This window comes from Chiloscyllium plagiosum, chromosome 16 (genome assembly GCF_004010195.1).
Source record: "Chiloscyllium plagiosum isolate BGI_BamShark_2017 chromosome 16, ASM401019v2, whole genome shotgun sequence".
NCBI lineage: Eukaryota > Metazoa > Chordata > Chondrichthyes > Orectolobiformes > Hemiscylliidae > Chiloscyllium > Chiloscyllium plagiosum.
In genome coordinates this window covers 52,344,201-52,366,272 of record NC_057725.1, presented here as the reverse complement: position 1 = coordinate 52,366,272, position 22,072 = coordinate 52,344,201, and the positions used below count along the sequence as shown (strand labels likewise).

The following is a 22,072-nucleotide window of genomic DNA, read 5'->3' as shown; positions in this document are numbered from 1 at the left end:
CTTTTCTCTCACCACAAGATGGAAAATACTCTTTTATTCACTCTATACTGTTCTCTTAAGATCTTGTTTCAGGAATGACTTATTGGAATTTTATTTAAAAAGAACCTCTGCGCACTACGTCTGTTTGTAGTCACCTTCTCTAATGTGTCTTGTGTGAATGAATGAGCTGGTGTTATTGGTATTACTTTTGTGGTTGTGAAATTAATGTTTTTTTTCTTTTCACAAGAAAACTAGGTTTCATTAATTTTTGAGTCACAACAGTCGAAGCATTGCAATGTATCTGTAAAACAACATTTTATTTAACTCCTTTCAAGCAATGCGGGTGTCACTGGATGAACCAGCATTTAGACCTGAGAAAGTGCTGTTGAGCTGTCACTTTTAACCTCTGCAGCCCCATTTGGTGCAAGAACTGTTAAGAAGGAAGTTCCAGGGTTTGACCAAATGATAGTAAAGGAGTGACAATATGTTTCCAAATCCGAATGGCAGGTGATTTGAAGGGGAACTTTCAGCTGGTGGTGTTCCCATGTATTTTCTGCTCTGTCTTTTTAAATGCCTCAAGTCCAAGATGGCAGCAGAGTAGGACACTCCAGTCAGAGATCATCCTCTCCACCTGTTCTTGCTCCTTTCTCTTTTTTTAACCTCTTGATGTTTTTTGTATCTTCTTTCCTGGTCTCCGGTAGCTTCCTGGCATGACGTGGTGACCTACTTGCCTGGCATGGCCTCCTGGCGTGTGGTCCTCCTGACCTAGCATGATGTCCTCAGTCTGGTATGGTGGTCTGATGCTATCGCCCAGCCTCGTAATCCTAAAGGTGAAACCCAGCATGGCCTGGATCCAGGGTCTGGTGCAGACTGGAACCAGGTGCCAGTGTCGTCTGGATTGGAAGACCCATGGCTCTGAATTTTATTTCTCTATTTTCTAAGATCTTGTAACAAAAGCTGTACTTGGGTACCTTTAGATAGTCATACAGATGTACAGCATAGAAACAGACCCTTCAGTCCAACTTGTCCATGCCCACCAGATATCCCAACCCAATCTAGCTCTACCTGCCAGCACCTAACCCATATCTCTCCAAACCCTTCCTACCTATTCATATACCCATCCAGATGCCTTTTAAATGTTGTAATTGCACTAGCCTCCCCCACTTTCTCTGGCAGCTCATTCCATACACATACCACCCTCTGCGTGAAAAGGTTGCCCCTTAGGTCTCTTTTGTATCTTACCTCTCTCACCCTAAACCTATGCCCTCTAGTTCTGGACTCCCCGGCCCCAAGGAAGAGACTTTTTTTATTTATCCATGCCGCTAATGATTTTATAAACCTCTATAAGGTCACCCCACAGCCTCCACTCCAGGGAAAACAGTCCCAACCTATTAAACCTCTCCCTATAGCTCAAATCCACCAATCCTGGCAACATCCTTGTCTTTTCTGTACCCTTTCACATTTCACAATATCCTTCCGATCGGAAGGAGACCAGAATTGCACGCAATATTCCAAAAGTGGCCTAACCAACGTCCTGTACAGCTGCAATATAGCATCCCAACTATGTACTCAGTACTCTGACCAATAAAGGAATGCATACCAAACGCTACTATCACAATCCTATCTACCTGCGACTCTACTTTCAAAGAGCTATGAACCTGCACTCCAAGGTCTTTGTTCAGCAACACTCCCGAGGACCTTACCATTAAGTCTATAGATCCTGCTAAGATTTGCTTTCCCAAAATGAAGCACCTCTCACTTATCTAAATTAAACTCCATCTGCCACTTCTTAGCCCATTGGTCCATCTGATCAAGATCCTGTTGTATTCTGAGGTAACCTTAACCATCTTCGCTGTCCACTACACCTTCAATTTTGGTGTCATCTGCAAAATTACTAACTATGCCTCCTATGTTCACATCCAAATCATTTATATAAATGACAAAAAGCAGTGGACCCAGCACCGATCCTTGTGGCACTCCACTGGTCACAGGCCTCCAGTCTTCAAAACAACCTTCCACCACCACTTTTGAGCCAGTTCTGTATCCAAATAGCTAGTTCTCCCTGTATTCCATGAGATCTAAACTTGTTAAGCTGTCTCCCATGGGGAACCTTGTCGAACGCCTTACTGAAGTCCATATAGATCCCATCCAACGCTCTGCCCTCATCAATCCTCTTTGTTGCTTCTTCAAAAAACTCAGTAAATTTTGTGAGGCGTGATTTCCCACACAAAAAGCCATGTTGGCTACTCCTAATCAGTCCTTGTCTTTCCAAATACATTGTACCTAACACAGCGTTGTAAGTGGTGATGTATAAGTGTTTCACTATATTTATTGAGACAATGAAGCTATTTCAAATTCTACTTCTGAAATTCATGGGTTTGGAAAGTGCTTTCAATATGGTCCACAATGTTGTGACTGAGAAATGAGGGTTTATTTGTGGACATGGTGCCTAACAAGCAGCTTGCTTTGCTGTGGATGGTGTCAAGCTACCTGAGTATTGTTGGAGCTGTATTCATCCTGGCAAGTTAAGAGCATTTCATTGCCCTCCTGTCTTGTGCCTTGCAAATGATGGACAGGCTTTGGAGTCTGGATGCATGACTTGCTGCAAGATTCCTAACCTTTGTCCTGCTCTCTTTGCCTAATGTGTATGGCTATAATGGTAACCCATGACGTTCGTAGTGGGAGAATTAAGTGACTGTCAGGCCATTGAATCTCAAAGGATTATCTTGGGCGATGGTGATTGCCTGGCACTTGTGTGATGCAAATTTTATTTATAACTTGTCCAGGCGTTGCTGCATTTGGATATAGATTGCTGCAGTATTTGACAGGTTGCAAATAGAGCTGAATATTATGCAGTCATCAGCAAACATCCTCATTTTTGACCTTAAGGTAGAGGGAAAGTCATTGGTGTAGCAGCTAAAGATGAGTTGGGTCTAGGATGCTATCTTGAGGAACTCCTGCAATGATGTCCTGTTTCTGAGATGGCTGCAACCAACTTCCTTTTGTGCCAGATATGACTCCAATTAGTGGAGAGTTTTCCCTAAATTCCCATTGACTCTGGTTTTGCCAGGACTCCTTGATGCCACAATAGATCAAATGTGAACTTGATGTAAAGATCACTCGCACTTCCAGAATTCAGACCAATGTTGCAACAAAGTAAAGACCTGAGTGGAGTGTCAGTAAATAGGTTATTGCTAGCCAGCTGCTTGTCAGCACTGTTAATACTTTCCATTATTATGCATTTACTTGTTAGATTGTATTCAAATTGAAAATTGTATCTTTAACTATATAAAAATTGCATTGACTCTCCTTTTTTTTTAATTCTTTAGGTGGTTCAAGGTGCACCATGGCTGATAAAAACAGGTAAGACAAATTGATGTTATTATTTTGGTTTCTTGTATTCCGGTAACATGCCATTCAATCTGGGAAAGATAAAATCAACAGCTGTCGGTATTCAGAGATTTTACGTAATTTCAGTTGGATAACTGGATAATCAAATATCGTTTAGATTGTGAAATTCAATAAGTTAATTCAGATTAGAGTAATAAAATGATTTTGTAGGATAACCTATTATTTGTATTTTTCCCCATTTGGAGATTTGTTTTCAATCATGAGAGTTTGGCAAGTGTAAACCTAGCACTTAACCCAAGGGACTAGCAAAGGAAAAATTGTAAGATCATTTAATTTATTAGGGAGCTTGTTTCTTGTAGTTAGAAGATCCTGCCTCTTAACTGCATATCAATATTACATTTTCTGAACAAAATCAAAAGTATTGGATAGATCAGCTGCTGAACCAAGTTTAAGCCCAGCCTACTGAATTGGCTGGCCTATCCATATTATGCACTGCAGAAATTTGTCTTCGCTTGTAATCCTGCTTAAACATATAAGTTTAAACATAGAGTATTCAAGAAATCCATTCAGAGAAGGTAGGGTGAGGGAAATATTTTAGTGCGGAATTTAAATAGTTTTAAATGTAATACGTTCTTTGCTCCATACAGGTTTCCAGCACTTAGACCAACTACCAATTGATTTTTGAAGACTGGTGTAAATATGGTTTTATGTTGGAATGTACTTCATGGACCAGTGTGTGCTTAGTTAAATCCACTTCCTGTGCTATGTGATAACTGTCCTGTGCTAACTGCTGATCCGTAGCTCATGTAACATACTGTTTTACCTTTCAGTAAAGGGGATGATGCTTCTGTAGAGCCTTTGGGAACGGATAAACTGCCAGCTGAAAGCAAAGGAAAAGGTACATTTCTTGTTAACGAGTGTATTTAAATGTTATTCGATGAAAATAGTTTAGTAACCTGATTTTGTGGATGTATTTAAGGATTGTTAAATCAAATTACAAAAATACATTTCATTTCATTAACATGACTCACGTATGTCAGGTTTGTGCTATTAATAAACTCATGTCATGCCTTTAGCTTGGTAGCAGAATGGAACATTATGTTAGCTTAGAGTCTGTAGGGTCCCCCCACCATCATTGAGTCAAATAAACTAGCCCTCGTCTATAGATAAACTTTTGGCTTTGAAAAGTAAGTACCTTTTTATGAATACTAACTGCTTTATTCTAAATTATTTTGTGCATGTTTTATGTTCTTACATTGCATAAAATGCGCATGCTTTAACTAAAGAGCAAATGTACTCTTGCCTTTTACAAAAGTGCAGTCTTAAATCTAATGTTTCTAACCGTGTTGGTGAGGAAAGTAACTGCATTGCTTAAAGTGTTGGCCTCTGATTGCTGCTGTATGGTGTGAACCATTTCTGATTTAAGTTATCCATTTACTAACGGATTGTCTGAAATCTCTCAAAACAACTTGCTACTAGACCATCCATTATGGTTTCTCTATGTAATTGCCCAAAAGCAAAACTACATTGATTATTGAATTGATAGTGTCAAACTTAATCACTGGTTACAGAATGAATAAAAGTTTACTAGCATAAATTATCTGTTATGTTTTAATGCAAAATGCTGCTTTCATGAGATTTGTGCAGTTTTATCTACTGAATATAACAAATTACACGGTACAGTTCCCAATTTAAAAGCCCTTACCTGTCATAATGGGTTGGGAGTACTGGGATTTCTTCTCAAGAGCTGTGTATACTTCAGGGAGATTTGATACCTTGAAAATGTTTAAGGGATTACACTATATCCATGTGGGATAGCATAATTAAGTTAAATAGGTTAGAAAGAACCCTGAGATATCAGACAATGTTGCATGTGAGTATTGAATAGATGAGAGTGCATATTTTTCTGTTCAGAGAGTTTTCGATCTTTTAGACCAAAATTTTGACTTTCGAATCTATGCTCCAATGCATAAGCATTCAGAGCAATGTTGCCTGGGGTCCTGCATGTGGATGATGTCACTGGCAAGAAAAATTGGTGAAGCATTAGGTGCTCTACCTTTTTTTCTTTCATGGGAAGTTGGCATTGGTGGCTGGGCCAGCATTTATTGCCCATCCTTAGCTGGCTGTGAAAAGGTGACAGTGAGGTTCTGCTTTAACCCACAATACTGCTGGGGAGAGTCTGAGAACTTTGGACAGTGACACCGAAGGGATGGTGATCTTTCCAAGTCAGGATGAGAAGGCCATAAGAAATAGAAATAGGCTATCTGAATCCTCAAGCCTGCTGTGCTATTCAGTAGGATCATGGTTAATCCAAAGTTCCTCCAATCCACTTTCCTGTCTTTTTCCTATAACCCTAGATTCTCCTACTGATCGAGAATCTATTTATCTTCGCCTTAAATATACTCGAGGGCTCTGCCACCACAGCTCTCTTTGGCAAGGAGTTGCAATGACACTCACCCCTGTGAGAGAAGCAATTCCTACTCCTCTCAGTCTTAAATTGGTGCTTCTTTTATTCTGCGACTTTGCCCTTTGATCTGAGACTCTCGGAGGACGTCCTCTCAGAATTTAACCTGTCAAGCTCCTTAAGGATTCCACATGTTTCAATGAGGTCACCTTTCTTTCTTCCAAACTCCGATGAGTCCTGTCCTGTTTTAATCTTTGGTCATAAGACAATCCCTCCATACTAGGGATCATGTTAGTGAATCTTCTGTGAACTACCTCCAATGAAATGATGTCTTATTTAAGAAACGATGACCAAAGCTGCTTACAGTGCTGCAGATGTGATCTCACCAGCATCTTGTACAGTTGCAGTAAGATTTCCCTACTCTTGTACTCCCAACTTCCTTGAAATAAGGGCCAGCGTTTCATTAGTCTTCCTGATTACTTGCTGCATCTGTATGTTAGCTTTGTTTTGTGCACAAATGCACTCGACCCTTTAGTTCTTCCTTCAAAAAATAAGTAATTTAGCGTTCTCCCATATAATACTCTATTTGCCAACTTTCTGTGCACTTGCTTAACCTATCAATATCTCTAAACTATTTATATGCCTCTGTTTTCCATCTATGTTTGAGCCGTCTGCCAACTTGGATAGTGTATATTCACTACTTTGTCTTTACAATGCAATATATATTAAACAATTGTCTCTGTGGAACCTCACTGATCACAGGTTGCCAAACTGTAAAAGAAACTCATTCCTCTCATTGTTTCCTCCCATTAGCTAATTTTCTAACCAACTGTCAACAACTGTGGTCTCTTATGGCTTAACCTTTTGTGAGGCTGTTTCAGATTGTTTACTCCTACCACTGAATATCTCTGTTTCTCATCCAAGTCCCGAAAATGCATCAACATTCATGTTTTCGCATACACAATTTTCAAATTGAATGGCTGTAACAACAAGCTCCATCTAAATAGTCTGGAATTTGTCCTTTAAATTTTTCCATAAACCTCCATGCTTATGACCAGTGAGGATTGTCTTGGGTACGTTACTGAGAACATAAACATTAAAATATTGTAACGCTAACACCAAGCTTAAAATGTCCTTCTCAACTGTCGATTATTTCTGCTGATGAAAGTTCAGTTTCTTGGGGAATTATCCGATAGGTGTTTGGTTTCTCGTTGACTTCCTGCAAGAGCACAGCACCAACACCCACATTACTCTTATCAATAGCCATCTTGAATGGCTTTCTTTCATTAGGTTTGGCTAACACAAGGGCAGTGGTTAACACAGCTTTCAGGCTGTCAATTGTCTCTCTCAATCTGCTGTCCACTGAACCTTGCCTTTCTTTAATAAATCAGTGGGTGAGCAGTCATACCGCTAAAATTTAGTGCGAATTTCCGATAAAGGTCCACTCAATCCCAGGAATGGTCGATTGTATGGGAAATTCCCCAATTACCTTTGTTTTTGCATTAAGTGGGGATATGTATCTATATCCAATAACATGACCCAGGAAGGTGACTTGGGCTTTGGCAAATTCACTTTTAGCCAGGTTTATCATTTAAGCTTGCCTCAAAAAAATCTACTGAATGATTCTAATAAATGTTGCAAATGTACCTTCCATGTGTGACTTAAAAACCACCAGGTCATCTATATAGACAATACAATTGGGTCATCAGGAAATGACCTCGTTGGTTAGTCTTTGAATTGTGGCTTGCGCGTTTTCATACCAAATGGCATATCTGTAAATGGATATAGGTGCAAATGAGGAATGCAGATGCTGGAGATTAGAGTCAAGTGTGGTGCTGGAAAAGCGCAGCAGGTCAGGCAGCATCCAAGGAGCATGAAAATCAATGTTTCTGGCAAAAGCCCTTCATCAGGAATAAGACTGGGAACCTCTGGGTTGGAGAGATAAATAGGAGAGGTGGGGCTGGGGAGGGGAGAGCAGAAGGTAGCTGAGAGTACAATAGGTGGATGGAGGTGGGGGTAAAGGTAATGGGGAGGTGGAGCAGATAGGTGGGAAGGAAGATGGACAGGTCATAAGGGCAGTGCTGAGCTAGAAGGTTGGAACTGGGATAAGGTGGGGGGAGGGGAAATGGAACTGGTGAAGTCCATATTGATGCCATGGGGTTGGAGGGTCTTGAGGCAGGAGATGAGGCGTTCTTCCTCCAGGTGTTGGGTGGTAAGGGACTGGCGATGGAGGCGGCCCAAGACCTGTATGTCCTCAGCGGAGTGGGAGGAGGAGTTGGTGTTCGGCCACGGGGTGGTGGGATTGGTTGGTGCAGGTGTCCCGGAGATGTTCTGCACCATCCTCATGACATGTCCCATTTGTCCATCATCTTTCCCACCTATCTGTTCCACCTTCCCCTCCAACTTATTACCTTTACCCCCACCTCCATCCACCTATTGCACTGTTAGCTACCTTACCCTCAGCCCCACCCCTCCTCCCATTTATCCCCCACAGACTCCCAGCCTCATTCCTGATGAAGGGCCTGAAATGTCGATTTTTCCTGCTCCTCTGATGCTGCCTGACCTGCTGTGCTTTTCCAACACCACACTCGACTGTAAATGAATATAGTCCATTTGGCATTACGAAAGCCCAAATCGTCTTTGTTCTTTCAGACCTAGGTACCTGCCAGTATCCTCTGAGCAAGTCCAACTTAGAAATATAAGTTGCTTGTCGCATCTTTTCAACACATTCTTTGTAACTGCATTGACTTTGCAATAGTCCACACACAACTGTTGGGTGCCATCTGGATTTGGCACCGTTGCCATGGGAGAGCTCCAGTCACTGTAACTTATTGCAATTATGTCGTCTTGGAGCATATGTTCAATCCCCTTTTCGAACCTGTGCCAGCTTTAGAGGGTTAAGCTTATTAGGATGTTGCTTAATCAGAACAACAATTCCTATATCTACATGTGTAATAAGGTTAGTACTTCCCAGCTTATTTCCACATATCTCTTCATGCAGTAGCAATAACTCTTTCAAGTCATTTTGTATTTCCTGTGGAAGGGATCTCAATTTATCCCAATTTTTGACAACTTCTTCATTGTCCTGTTTAATTTGAGGAATGTTCAATTCAGAATCCTCTTGAACTTGGTTCTTCAATCGGTATTGTAACCATTGACATAGTTTTTTTTTTGCTTTCCTTCCCTGTCAAAGTCCTTTTGAACATATTCGCATGACACTGAGATTTCTTTCCATCTGGAGCCCTTAGCAAATAGTTCACCTCACTCGACCCTCTTTCAACTTGATTAGGTCCTTTAAACTTTGCTTTTAAAGGTTCACCTATCACTGGAAGGAGCACTAACCCATTATCCCCGATAGCAAAATCATGAGTTATTGATTTCTTGTCAGTTTCCCATTTCATTACATACTGTGATACTTTTAAATGTCTAGCCAACTCCCCAGCTCTATTTAGTCATTCCCTAAAATTTGACACATAATCCAAATATGTGGTCTCTGAATTCTGACTTACCAATTTCTCTTTAATCAATTTTAACGGTCCTCTCACTTCATGTCCAAAAATTAATTCAAATGGACTGAACTTGGTTGAGTCATTTGGTGCATCTCTGGCAAAAAGTATAAATGGAATTCCATTGTCCCAATCATCTGGATAGTCTGGACTATATGCCCTCAACATGGCTTTTAATGTCTGCCATCTTTCTAGTGCTCCCTGCAATTCTGGATGGTATGCAGTAGATTTGAATTGTTTTATTCCTAAGCTGTCCATAACTTAAATAATTTTGATGTAAAGTTTGACCTTTGATCTGATTCTATCTTTGTGGGTAGTCCACATCTAGTGAAAAATTTGAGTCACTCCTGTACCGTCCTTTTTAGCTGTGATTTTGCATAATGGAATTGCTTCTGAACATCTAGTGGACATATCCATTACTGTTAACAAATATTGATTTCCACTTTGTTTTACACAATCAATTAAGACTCTTGTAAAAGGTTCCTCAAATGCAGAATAGGTATTAAGTGTGGGTTTTCTTACTGCCTGTAGTTTTCCAATTACCTGACATATATGACAAGTATAGCAAAATTCAACTATGTCCTTGTGCAGTCCAGGCCAGAAAAAATGATTTTGTATTTTATTTAGGGGTAAGAAAAACACAACTAACCTTCTACTGGTAGTTCATGCACTACTCACAACAGTCTTTCCTATGCCCCACTGACAATACGACTTGATGAACTTCTGTCCATTTTTCATCTGCCTGAATATGTGATAGTCTCCATTTCCTCATTAAGACATCATTTTAAAGATAGTAGCAGACCAGGATACATGTGGATTTGTCTTCCGTGTATGCCTTTTGATATAGTGGGTTTAGTTTCTCATCTTCCTGCTATAATTCAATTAATTTATCGGAACTAAAGATTTCTACTTTGTCATCTGCCTCTTCCTAGTTTGTCTCAACCATTTGATCAAACAGGGTCTCTGCTAATCCCTCTTCAATTTTCTTATCTGTACTCTTTGATCTCTCCTGTTTCAACTGGTGATTTTGTGACCGTTACCACACAATAGGGAAAAATCCCAGGATATGCGTCTTTTAATAGTTCAGTAGCCTGAGTTTCCATTGGCTTTTCAACCACAGTTAGCACTCCTACCTGTGGACCAACTATATCATTAGCAAGAACAAATTGTATTCCTGGAGCTGAGAGTTTGTCCAGTAATCCTACTACGACTTCTCCACTCTGCACTGGATACTCTAACATCTCTACATAATTGAGCGCTTCTTGACTCACCATGAATTCCCGTTACTGGCACTTTTTCTGGCAATAGACCTTCAGAGGTACATACCTCCTCATCTTTCAACAACACAGATTAAAATGATCCTGTATCTCTTAATATTGTAACCTGTTTACCTGTTGCTCTTGGGCAATGTGAGTAAACCTCACCTTTGCAAATGTATGGTTTAAGATCTGGCGCTTCCTCCTTCACAAATCAAGTAGGACATTCTGATGCAGCTTTCTAGCCTCCACTGTGCTTTCCGATACAACTCCAGCAAAATTCACTGGCTTATCCTATTATCCTACATCTGTCTTCCCAGCACTTTTCCTAACCTATCAACACTGATTTCACGTTGCCTACTATATTGCAATAAAAACACTGGAGTTTTTTAACTTCTTTCCCTTCAACTGTATTTTTGTGGTAAGTTATCCTTGTGATCTTCACCCAGATCTACCTTGCCCTTAGCAAGTGAGGATATCTCTCTTCCCCAATATTTATTCCTCACTGATTGATGTTGGAAACCAAACGTATGATTTATGGACCAATTCATAATCATCAACCATTTCAGCTGCTAATCTTGCCGTTTTAACTCTCTGCTCTTGCTTACTAAGTGTACTTCAGCCTTCATCTCCATCCTTTTAAGCTGACTTTCCTCTCTGTGCTAATTTCTGAAGTTCAAACTCCCTCTTTCTTCCTTTCCTCTCTCTCTCCTCTCTCCTTTCATTTTGTTGTTCTGCTAAACCAATTTGTTCTTTTTTACTTTCCTCTGCTTTTAATCGTAATTGAAACAGTTTCATTTCTTTTGTCCTTTCCTTGTCTTTTGCCTCTAACTCAAGCTGCTTCATTTTCAATTGAATTTTAGCTGTCTCCAAAGATTCTGATGGTGTTTTACAGTAAATGAAAATCCTGAGCTTTTGCTGTAATTATCTCTCCTTTCCTCACAGAAGTAGTCAGCTCCATCTCTAGCTGGGCTGCCAATTCCAGTGGCTTTTCCTTGTTCACCTTTTGTAAAGTCCCCAAAGTCACTTCCTCCACCCCCAGAAAACACCTAGAGCCATTGCTAACCCAAACACTTTAAATCAACTAAAATCAACACCCAGAACGAAAGATGCTAACACCTACACTCGCCGCCTTTAAGTACAATTTGGAATTATAGAACAACTCCGCAAAAAGCCCCTAATCTGTTACGGACCAGGCAAAACCCCTCAAAACATTTCAAGGAAGTAGCCCGGACCTTAACTTTTCTAGTAGTTTTAAGCAGGTGTAGAGTGGATATTCCAGGAATGATGCAGCTGGCCCAACCACTTAGTTTTAAACAAAACAGAATTTAGATGCAAGATTACCAAATGAAACGCAAACAAAAGAGAACAGAATATAGAATAACTTAACTATTTAAAAACCCAACCAACTTGACCACACCTTACTGATGCTGTACCAAATACTTGCAAAATCATCATAAACGACCTCTTTGCAAAAAAGGTAAAATCAAACACAGGGTTTTACAGGAGAGAGAGATGGCAGGGAGATTCAGCATGGAGCACCACCTTCCATGTTATCTGTGAATCCAAAGAAACGGTTCCAACTGACCAGCAGCTCTGGACAGCCAGACTGCTAAAACCAGAGAAAAGCTGGGCTGGGAGAACTGACCACTCCCCTTTCATTGTACAAGTATTTCTTTTTTAAACTTGAAAGTCTTTTGCCTGAGGCAGTATCTGTAAGCTATAGTCAAGTTGACCCTAACACCCATCCAAACCAGACACACCGAACTTCGGTGATTATGACCCTCTGGGGGGGGGGAAAAAAAAGCCAAGGACAACCTAACCTTGTTAAAGGAGCAGCATTGTCACACCAGCATTTACCGCAGAGTGACTGCTGTTTGGGTGTCTGTACACTACCACTAGTGTCTACTTTCTATTGCTGTTTTAAATCTGTGTTCAAGTGGATTCCAAGCCTCGATCTCCTCTTTCAACTCTTTTCATTCAACTTTTTTTATTACTACCCCACTACCTTTCCAATCATTCCCCTCTCCAAAATGTCAAGCATCCCTGAAGTTAAGTTCCCAGTTTTAATCTCCTTGCAACTATGTTTCCATATTGGCATTGGGATCATTATTTACACACTTTAAATTGTCAGTTTGTCTTCCTAATTCCATTTGTGCATTAAGCCTTTAGTTTGTTCAATTATCAAATTTCTATATAGATATATAGCATTTCTTGCCAGTGATCTCTCTGGAACTTTTTTTTCCCTCTCCTTTTAGGAGTTGGAGAGATACATGTCAGGTTTATTTTTCCCTTTCCCAAATTTGACTGAGTGTTTCTCTTGAATTTTTTATTTGTAGACATTTATTGAGTGGGTGAATGGATGTGTTGGGCCTCATGCGACTAGTCGCAAATTGCAAACAAAAGATGGTACCTGTAGATGAGCTGGATAGTTTCTATAATTTTTCTAAGTACCTTAGATGAGTATTCATTTAACTGGGCTTGGAATGTATTCATAAGGCTTCAATATTGAACAAATTTATTAATGGCAAGTTTTTATATTAGATTCAGTGAACTAAGCACTAGATAACATAGGGTAAGGACAAGATAAGTCATGATGTTTGACTGTGATTTCTGCAGATCATCTACCCTGTTGCATCAAATAAGGTACTGAAATGGAAGCTAATTATGATTTTGTCAAATGTTGAATCTCCTGATTACACCTTTGTTCTGATCCTGACCCCATGAATTCTCACATATTATAGCAAAATTGACAGCCCAGGTCATGCAGAATCCACAAGTCTTGGCAGCTTTACAAGAAAGACTCGACAGTGTAACACACACTCCTTCCAGCTATGTTGAAACGTAAGTATATTTGTGTACACATGGTGCAATGTTTAAAAGTTGAAATTGGATTTTGTAATATTGAGAAGTATGTTCTTTGTTTGCAGCCAGTTCAACATTGTGATGTAACTTAGTGCTTTGGTTCCTTCCAGATTTTAGTTATGTGCTCATTACTTGTGGGCCTGTTTACATTAGTCTTATTGTGGTATAAAAGGAATTGAGGCTCGCTAATATAAAAAAACTTACTATCAATGTCACATGACTATTATAATGTTCAGACATCATACTATTAGTTGTATTTGCATGTTATATAAAATTTAGAATGCAAGCAGCTTAACTTCTCTTTTGTATTTACTAATTTTGTGAGATAAATGTGTTGAAAGCAATGCCATTGCTGCATGCCTATCCTTGATTGCCCTTGAGAAAAAGTGATGAGTTGGCTACTTGAACTGCAGCAGTCCATTTAATGAAGGTACACCCACGCAGGATTCTGCTGCTGTGACAGTCAGTACAGGCTAGAACATGCGGGTAGCTACTGGTTTTCCAAACATCTGCTCTCCTTCTCCCAGGTGGTAGAGGTCATCGGTTTGCTTAAAGGAGCCTTGGTGAGTTAATGTCCTGTACATAGTGTGCATCAGTAGTGGGGGGAGTGAATGTTTCAGGTGCTGCACGGGCTGCAAATCAAGAGGCTGTTGAAGTTGCACTTATCCATCAAACAGTCAGTATTCAGTCTCTCTGACTTGGATGTTTTAAATGGTGGATAAATGTTGAAGAGTCAGGAGGCACATAAATTTCCTTAGAATGTTCTGTTGTTGTAGTCCAATACAGCTCCTGCTGAATTGTAAACCCTCTGGATATTGGTGGGGAATTCAGTGATGGAAGTGCTACTGACTAAGATGTGGTTAGATTCTCCTTCTGCATATTGACATGGCCTACTTCAGTATTTGAGTAATTGCGGATGGTATGAACCTTTTACGATCATCAACAAACATTAGCACTTTGAACCTTAATATCATTGGTAAAGCAGCTAAAGATTGTTAGGCTTAGGAAACTACCCTGAGGCACCTGAGGAGGGCCCTCTTATGGTGCAGAAGTAGTGTCTGTACCCCTGGTCAGAGAGATTTAGGTTCATGTCCCTTCTGCTCCAGAGCTGTGTAATAACATATGAACAAATTGTTTAGAAAAATAGGCTAAGTTTAAAAATAAGAAGGTCATGAGCCACTATTACGACTAAGGGTAATGCCTGGGTCTGAATTGATTGGTCATCAGCATTCACAACAGTCGTCTTTTGTGCTTGACATGACTTTGACTATCAGCCTAACCTTATTGCCCTCAATTTTGGCGGGATTCCTTTGTGTTGCAATGATTGAAATGTTGCCTTCAGGTCAAGAGCCATCATTCAATTTCTTTCAAGGAATCATAGACATTATTAATCAACTTGTTCAGCGATGTTTTTCACACCACTGGAACAAGTGGAACTTCTGGATCAGAGGTAGGGACATCACAGCAGCTGTCCCTTGAGGAATTATGTTTAGGATTATCACTTACCAATTGTCCGTGGTAATTTTCTCATGTGCAGAAGCTGTAATTTTATTGGACCCAGGCTTTTTATTTGTTTGGCTGGCATTTATTGTCCTCCTAGATAATGACAGCCATGTGACCATTGTTAATTGTTGTAACAAAAACAATTTATTTGGTTCACTGTCCTTTTGATGAAGGAAGTCTTCCATCCTTGCCAGATCAGGCCTATGTGGAATCCCAGACACACAGCAATGTGATTGAATCTCAACTGCCTGAGTTGTATAAAGCAATTACTCAAGATATTCTTGAGCCTGCATTCTACATCTCCTCTCGTGCATTCCATATCTCCTTTCATGCATTTTTTGCATATTTGCCTGCAGTATTTAAAATGCACAAGGTGAAATGTACAGTCTTGGGACAAGACACTAGAGCTGTAAAAAAGCAGCATGTAATACCACTTAAAGTTAAATAACTAACCCTTTAGACAAGCACTAAGTTGCTTTATCACATTCCTGCTCCTGACGCTCCAGCTTACTATGTTTGTTTCCCTAACCCACCCAGTTACCACCTATCATGTGCCAAACCTCCTGTTGCCTTTCCCGCCTATTTCCTGAAAGTCTTGTTCAATACATTTCCATTCTTGAACCTTTTGCTGTGAAAAGAGACATAGCAGCTTTGAGTTGCAGGTCTGCAAAGGTAAGTCACCAGCTGGAGAATGGTAGGAGAGGGAATCAGTAATGACTTACTGGAAGATCTAGGGAGCACTGATCAGACCAAACCCAGTTTGGAACATCAAAATTGCTCTGGTGCTAATCCAAGCAATTAATACCCTTAACTCTGCATTAGAGCAGAACAATTGAAAATGGGTCATATTCTAAATAATCTGTAGCACTGACCGAAGTTTATTCTCTGGCAATCATTAAATTTCCTTTCTGTTTTCTCCATAATGTTTCACGTTTGAAGTCCAGTAATAAGTTGCCTTCCAATAAAGAATGGAAAATTGCATTTAGCTAGCATCTTTCAGATTGACAGGACCCCCAGAAGTGCTAAATAATTAACACTGATTTGAAAACATGACTTCTCCAAAAGTAGACTTTATTCAAGAGTTACGAAATTAAGTGAAATATTTTAGTAGACTGGTTAGCAAGATTAGAGCCCATTGAATAGAGGTAGGGCTAGCTATTTGGAAACAGAAATGCCTTCAAGGTAGAAGGTAAAGAGTGGTGGGGGAGGACTGCTTTTCAGACTGGAAGCCTGTGACCACCGGTATGTCACAAAGATCAGTACTAGGTCCTCTGCGTTTCGTCATTTTGTATAAATGATTTTGGATGTGAACATGGGAGATGTGGTTAGTAAGTTTTCATTTTGCACCAACATAGCTGGTATATCCAACCTATCACTGTCAACCCCCACCTGCATCTACCTATCGCCTTCCCAGCTACCTTCCTCCCCCTCCTATTTTATCTTTCAGCACACCCCCTTACCCCACATTCATGAAGAGCTTATGCCCAAAACTTCGATTCTCCTGCTTCTCAGATGCTGCCTGACCTGCTGTGCTTTTTCAGTGCCACATTTTTTTCGAATGATCTCCAGCTGATCTGCAGTCCTAACTTTTTCCTAGTGAAGAAATTTATCTCCACAGTACAGCGGGACCTTGATCAGATGGACCAATGGGCCAAGGAGTGGCAGATGGAGTTTAATTCAGATAAATGTAAGGTGCTGCATTTTGGAAAGGCAAATCAGGGCAGGTTCTGTGGAGTGTTGCTGAATAAAGAGACCTTGGAGTGCAAGTTCATGGTTCTTTGAAAGTGGAATCGCAGGTAGATAGGATAGTGAAGAAGGCATTTGTTATGCTTACCTTTATTGGTCAGTGCATTGAGTATATGAGTTGAGAGGTCATGTTTTGGCTGTACAGGACATTGGTTAGGCCACTTTTGGAATACTGTGCTCAGTTCTGGTCTCCCTGCTATTGGAAGGATATTGTGAAACTTTAAAGGGTTCAGAAAAGGGTGGGGAGGAGGATAGTTCAAAACCAGAGGGTGAAGGTTTAAGGTGAGCAGGGAACAATTTAAAATGGATCTAAGGGGTGACATTTTCATACAGGGTGTGTGTATTGAATGAGCTACCAGAGGAAGTGATGGAGGCTGATACAATTGCAACATTTAAAAGGCATCAGGATGGATATATAAATAAGAGAGGTTTAGAGGGGTATGGGCCAAATGCTGGCAAATGGGACTAAATTTATTTAAGGTATCTGGTCAGCACGGGCGAGTTGCTGTATATCTCTAGGACTGTATTTTGATTTGAATTTTGCATTTATTGTAATTCTCAATTTAATTCTCTACACCATGTTCCACTTTGTCACTGTTAGTAATATTACAATAGTTAATATTAACACCATATGTTCCTGTATGTTGTGCATACAGCCTAAGAGAAAAGCAATTAAATGAAAATTAGAGTGCAATAGAAATAAATGTTTAATGTGCCATATTCCACACTGAGTTGCCTCAGTTCAATTTTAATATTCGTGATATTCACAATCTATATTGAATGTTAAGCATAAAGTCAAAGAGGATTTATAGTTTCCGGCCCAACTGTGTGCTGCGGCAAAATGGTTTAGCAGCAGCATTTCTGCATTGCGTCTCTGCAATGGCTGCCCCAACAATTAGTCCATCCATGTGCCAATCTGCAACACTTGGGACAACTTTTCAGACTCAAAGACCAGCAAATTTCAGGTCAGTCCATAAGAGTTTTCGGTGAATTGATTATGCTCCAGCCAGAGTTGATGCTGTCTGTGTGGGAGCAGTCCTTGGAGCATCACATCCTGTATCAGGTTGCTATATAGGACGTACTTCGACCTGCTGCATCCCTCTCCAGACTTTTTTGTGGAATGTACTTTTGCAGAGGAGCTGGACACTGACCACTTCACAGCAGCAGCCATCTAGAGGGTAGTGTGCAGAGAGGGTAAGGCTTTGAGAGCATGCACAAAGAATCTATGGAATGATGGAAATTGTGTAGATAAATATGGAAATGTGGACGCCAAGACATAGAATCAGCAAAGAGATGAATGATTGGTTAACCAGTTTAGTGATGTTTAGGCTTAAATGTTAGGAAAAACTCCACATTACTTTGTGCTGGTGGCTCCGGAGAGTGAGGGTGCAAAAAAATGATTTATACTGTAAATTGTCTATAAAGGCAGTCACATAATTTGAAAAATGAATCTAATGATTGCTCTATATTCAACCAATTCCTGATCGACCCTAGGAATATGACATGTTTCATGTATATTGTTTTGTGCTTTCGTGTGACAAAATACAGTAGTGGGTTTAGTGAAGCTGAAAGATTGTGTAAATTCATCCCAAACCCACAATCAAAGTGCCTCTATTGCAGTTCTAGATATTATCTGTTTTAGATGCTTTTTTCATGCTCACTGTAAAAGTTCACTCACTACCCATAAGTGTAAATATGATCTTGTGTACGTACTAATCTGGGTTAATGGTTATTAAGTGAACAATGCACACTATTGTTGAAATACACAATATGGGCAATCAGGGTAGGACAAAATAAATGCTGTGTTAATACTTTGTCTTGCATGCAACACTCAATCTCCAGAATGAATGTCGAGTAACGTAATAGAAATAATCCTGTTCAGTATTGAGTGTTAATGATTTCTGTCATTTAAAACTGACAAACCAAGATTAATATTATTCTGTACTTAATTGTCGTGACAATCCGTTTCCGGAAATCACATGCTAAAGCAAAGAAACGAATTTACAGATAAAACTTAAGCTAGATGGAATCACTGACTTAGTTTCAAGACACATGTTTATTTTGAAATAAACAACTGCAAATGCTGGAGATCTGAAACAAACAGATTGTTGGTAAAATTCAGCAAGTCTGGCAGCATTTATAGAGAGAAAACAGTTAATGTTTCAAATCCTGTGGGTAGTATTATCTCTTGATTTATCTCTAAAGATGTTGCCAGGCCTGCTGAGTTTCTCCAATAACTTTATTCTGTCTATTATATATTCACACGCTTGTAAACCTTTGCATTTATACTGGATGTTTATGTAACATCCGAATGTCTCATTAGGCTTGCTGCATTCAGCCATTTAAATGATTTGGGGGAAAAAAATGAAGAAACTAACTTTCTGGTTGCAGGTTTTCTCCCATCCTCCGCCCTCATTCCTCTCCCCCTCTCTTTTGTTCTCTTGCTGACTGTCCTGCTGTTCATTATTACAATCCCCTATTCTGTCACACACTGTTACTCCCCTCACCCAAGTTCTACCACCCCTTCCTTCCCTCATGTCCTTCCTCCTCCGCTCATGTCCTTTCCCTTTTCCCGTCCACCTATTTCCCTCTTTTCTGCAGCTGCGGACCTCCCTACCCAATGTTTCGTCCACACAGCCCTCCCTCCTGCAGACTCTATAATTTCAATACAGTCCTTACTATTTCCCATCCTCCATAAGCTTCAGTTAGACCTACACAACAAAAATGTCCTTCTACCTGAAAACTTCTTGTTTCCTTTGGTTTAATCCTTCTAAGACCTTGCCTCTCTGTTTCTATAAACTTTCTACAGATATCACCACCCTTCCCTACCCACTGAATGCTCCAGTCTAAATTCTCCCCTTTTGCAGAACCCTTCCACCAATTCTTCCTCCCATGAGGACTTATCAACCTTGGCAGCCATATTTTCATGACCTACAGGTTTATAGCCTGGAATTTTCTTTTCAATTCCCAGTCTTCTCACCCTTGCTCTCTGAAATCAAACTTGACCATCTGTTCTGACATGATCTTGTGTATAAGCATACATTTTCATCCGATTGTATTTTTTGAAGAGCCTTCGTTAAAGATGTTATGAATTATCTCCTTATTAATAACTTTCCTGATTTCTATTCCAGTAAGTAGACCTGTACATATCAACAGTAAATGTTAACAGTCATGTATTGAATCTAGCAGACCAGTGTGGTTAAGGCCAACGCCTGGTCCCTATTAGTTGTTATAAGCCAAAAGGGGTTGGGAATTCGTTGGGGATATGTGATTTACAGTGAGGGTGCTGCAAATATTTTGAAAAGCTCTAGACAAAAGTGATGGGACCAAACAATGATTCCACAATTTCATTTCTGCTGCCCCCTGCAATGTTAGAAAGAGCATATTTGCTGCAGATTGGATCAAGGTTATCCATGATGTGATCGAGGAAAAATGGCCTGACTCTCTCCATTGATTAAACTCCTGCAAAGAATGATCCTTTTGGATGAGTTTTAGAAGGCTAAGTATGTCCATGAAACCATATACCACCATGAATCGCCCCCTCTGTGAAAGGCAAAAACTGTTGTTGAAACCTTATTTACAATCGAGCAATGAATTTTATACAATTGTGTGTTCAGTATCCAGTGTTGCACTTTATTTTCATTATGCTGCTGTCCAGCACATGTAGGGTTAATTGTTCATTAAATGTGTTTATGAAGATTAGCTGCCAGGGTTTCCTAACAGATTTTTGAATACAAAATGCAAGTTTTGTGCTGGTGATGCGTGAATTTAGTGAAATTTCCACATTAGCAATCTGGCAAGCTTAAGTGAAATAGTTAGGTGGATAGACCACTTTGAGTTGTGGTTAACACTTACTTAGAATAAGGGATTGTGATTGCTGCAAGCATTCTACTTTTTAAAATCTTGTATTGAATTAGTTCAAGCTAAGGTGGGGATGTGGAAAATAATTCAGAAATTTTCTATGAAATGTACCATTACTTTTCATTTTTAGCTTGATCATGAGAGCAGTTTGAATTGCAAAACATAACAATGGTGTAAAGGAACTCAATAACAATGTGGAAGTTGTAACGTCACTATAGTCATGTTTCAGGAAGTAGGTAATTTAGCCTCTTCAGTATTTAAATTGAGGTTGTGGGAGGGTTTGCATTCTCTATTTATTTAAAATACCAAGGACATTGTAAACTACATTTCCTGTTCCAGTTATCTGATATTACCTGTTTTGTGTAGTTTACCTAAAGCTGTAAAGAGAAGAATAAATGCCTTGAAACATCTTCAGGTCAAGTGTGCCCATATAGAAGCCAAATTTTATGAGGAAGTTCATGAGTTGGAGCGGAAATATGCAGCCCTTTACCAGCCGTATTTTGAAAAGGTATGAGTGCTTAAGAGTTGAGCTATTTCTGTTTTGCTTGTTAATTCATCCCTTGCCTTTCAACTAATCCTTAACTGTCTTGGACCAACACTCTGGCACTTGGTAAATAAATTAGGACCTGTTTGTAACAATCACTTCAGGAAATGTCACAAGTTTCTGTATTAATTTTCTTGTGGCTATCATATGTTTGTCCTTAATTATCGGGGTAGGTGTTGTAGATATTGTCATTTAAAAGATAACTTATGAAATTGAGGGTGTTAGTGCTTGATAATGTTGCTTTATATCAAGCGTTAAGATTAAAATAGTTTTAAAAATGTATTGAAAGTAAATTTCTAGCCTGGAACATCTAAGGTATAAATCTGATTTGAGCACAAATATGCACTATTGTTCCCTGGTTGGTTTTGACTGTGCCTTAGATATCTAAGTCAAACTTTTGGCATCCAGTGATTCCTCTTCAGAAGAAGGGTCACTGGACATGAAGCGTTAACTCTGCTTTCTCTTGACAGGTGCTGCCAGATTTGCTAAGCTTCTTCAGCAATTTATATTTTTGTTTCAGAATTCCAGCATCCGCGGTGTTTTTTGTTTTGCTTTAAGTATATACTTTGCTGTCCTTGATGAAGACCATTCTGTATTCAGCCATCCTTCTCTCGTCCTAACTTCACTAAACTTGCATTTATAATATTGTGTTAGCATTCTCTGAAGAGCGGAACATTTCTAGCTAATTCCTTTATAAACAGCAAGCCCCAGTGACCAAACGTCCTCTTGCTGACCATCCCACTAACATACTGTCTGGTAGCTAATCCAGCCACAATGAAGTGTGTGCTTTATACCAAGGTATGCCCTAGTCTGTCTCTATTTTGTTTTTTTTTTAATTTTTTAACTTTATTTACTCCTTTCATCTCTGCTTTAAAATCTCCATTGTTTACCACCTAAACGAGCCCCACAATATTTTCTTCATTCAGTGTGTGCACTCATTGGCTTGACATATTTTGAGATTTTAAACCTTCATTTCAACTCTCCTCTCCTCAGAACCCACTTCTTTCCTGCCCTCCCTGAAATTCTCCCCTTTATGCGTGTATTCTTACGAGGAGCA

At 39.7% G+C, this 22,072-nt stretch overlaps 1 protein-coding gene across 11 annotated transcripts in view; it reads left to right on the top strand.

Moving 5' to 3' along the window:
* LOC122557913 (nucleosome assembly protein 1-like 4) overlaps window positions 1-22,072 on the top strand; it is a 121,676-nt gene that overhangs the window by 26,310 nt on the left and 73,294 nt on the right. For all 11 annotated transcript variants that reach the window (XM_043706122.1, XM_043706124.1, XM_043706121.1 and 8 more), the window contains exons 2-5: window positions 3,309-3,342; window positions 4,161-4,228; window positions 13,241-13,340; window positions 20,838-20,979. In XM_043706122.1, coding sequence (XP_043562057.1) covers window positions 3,309-3,342; window positions 4,161-4,228; window positions 13,241-13,340; window positions 20,838-20,979 — 344 coding nt within the window. The remainder of the gene's footprint in view (window positions 1-3,308; window positions 3,343-4,160; window positions 4,229-13,240; window positions 13,341-20,837; window positions 20,980-22,072) is intronic.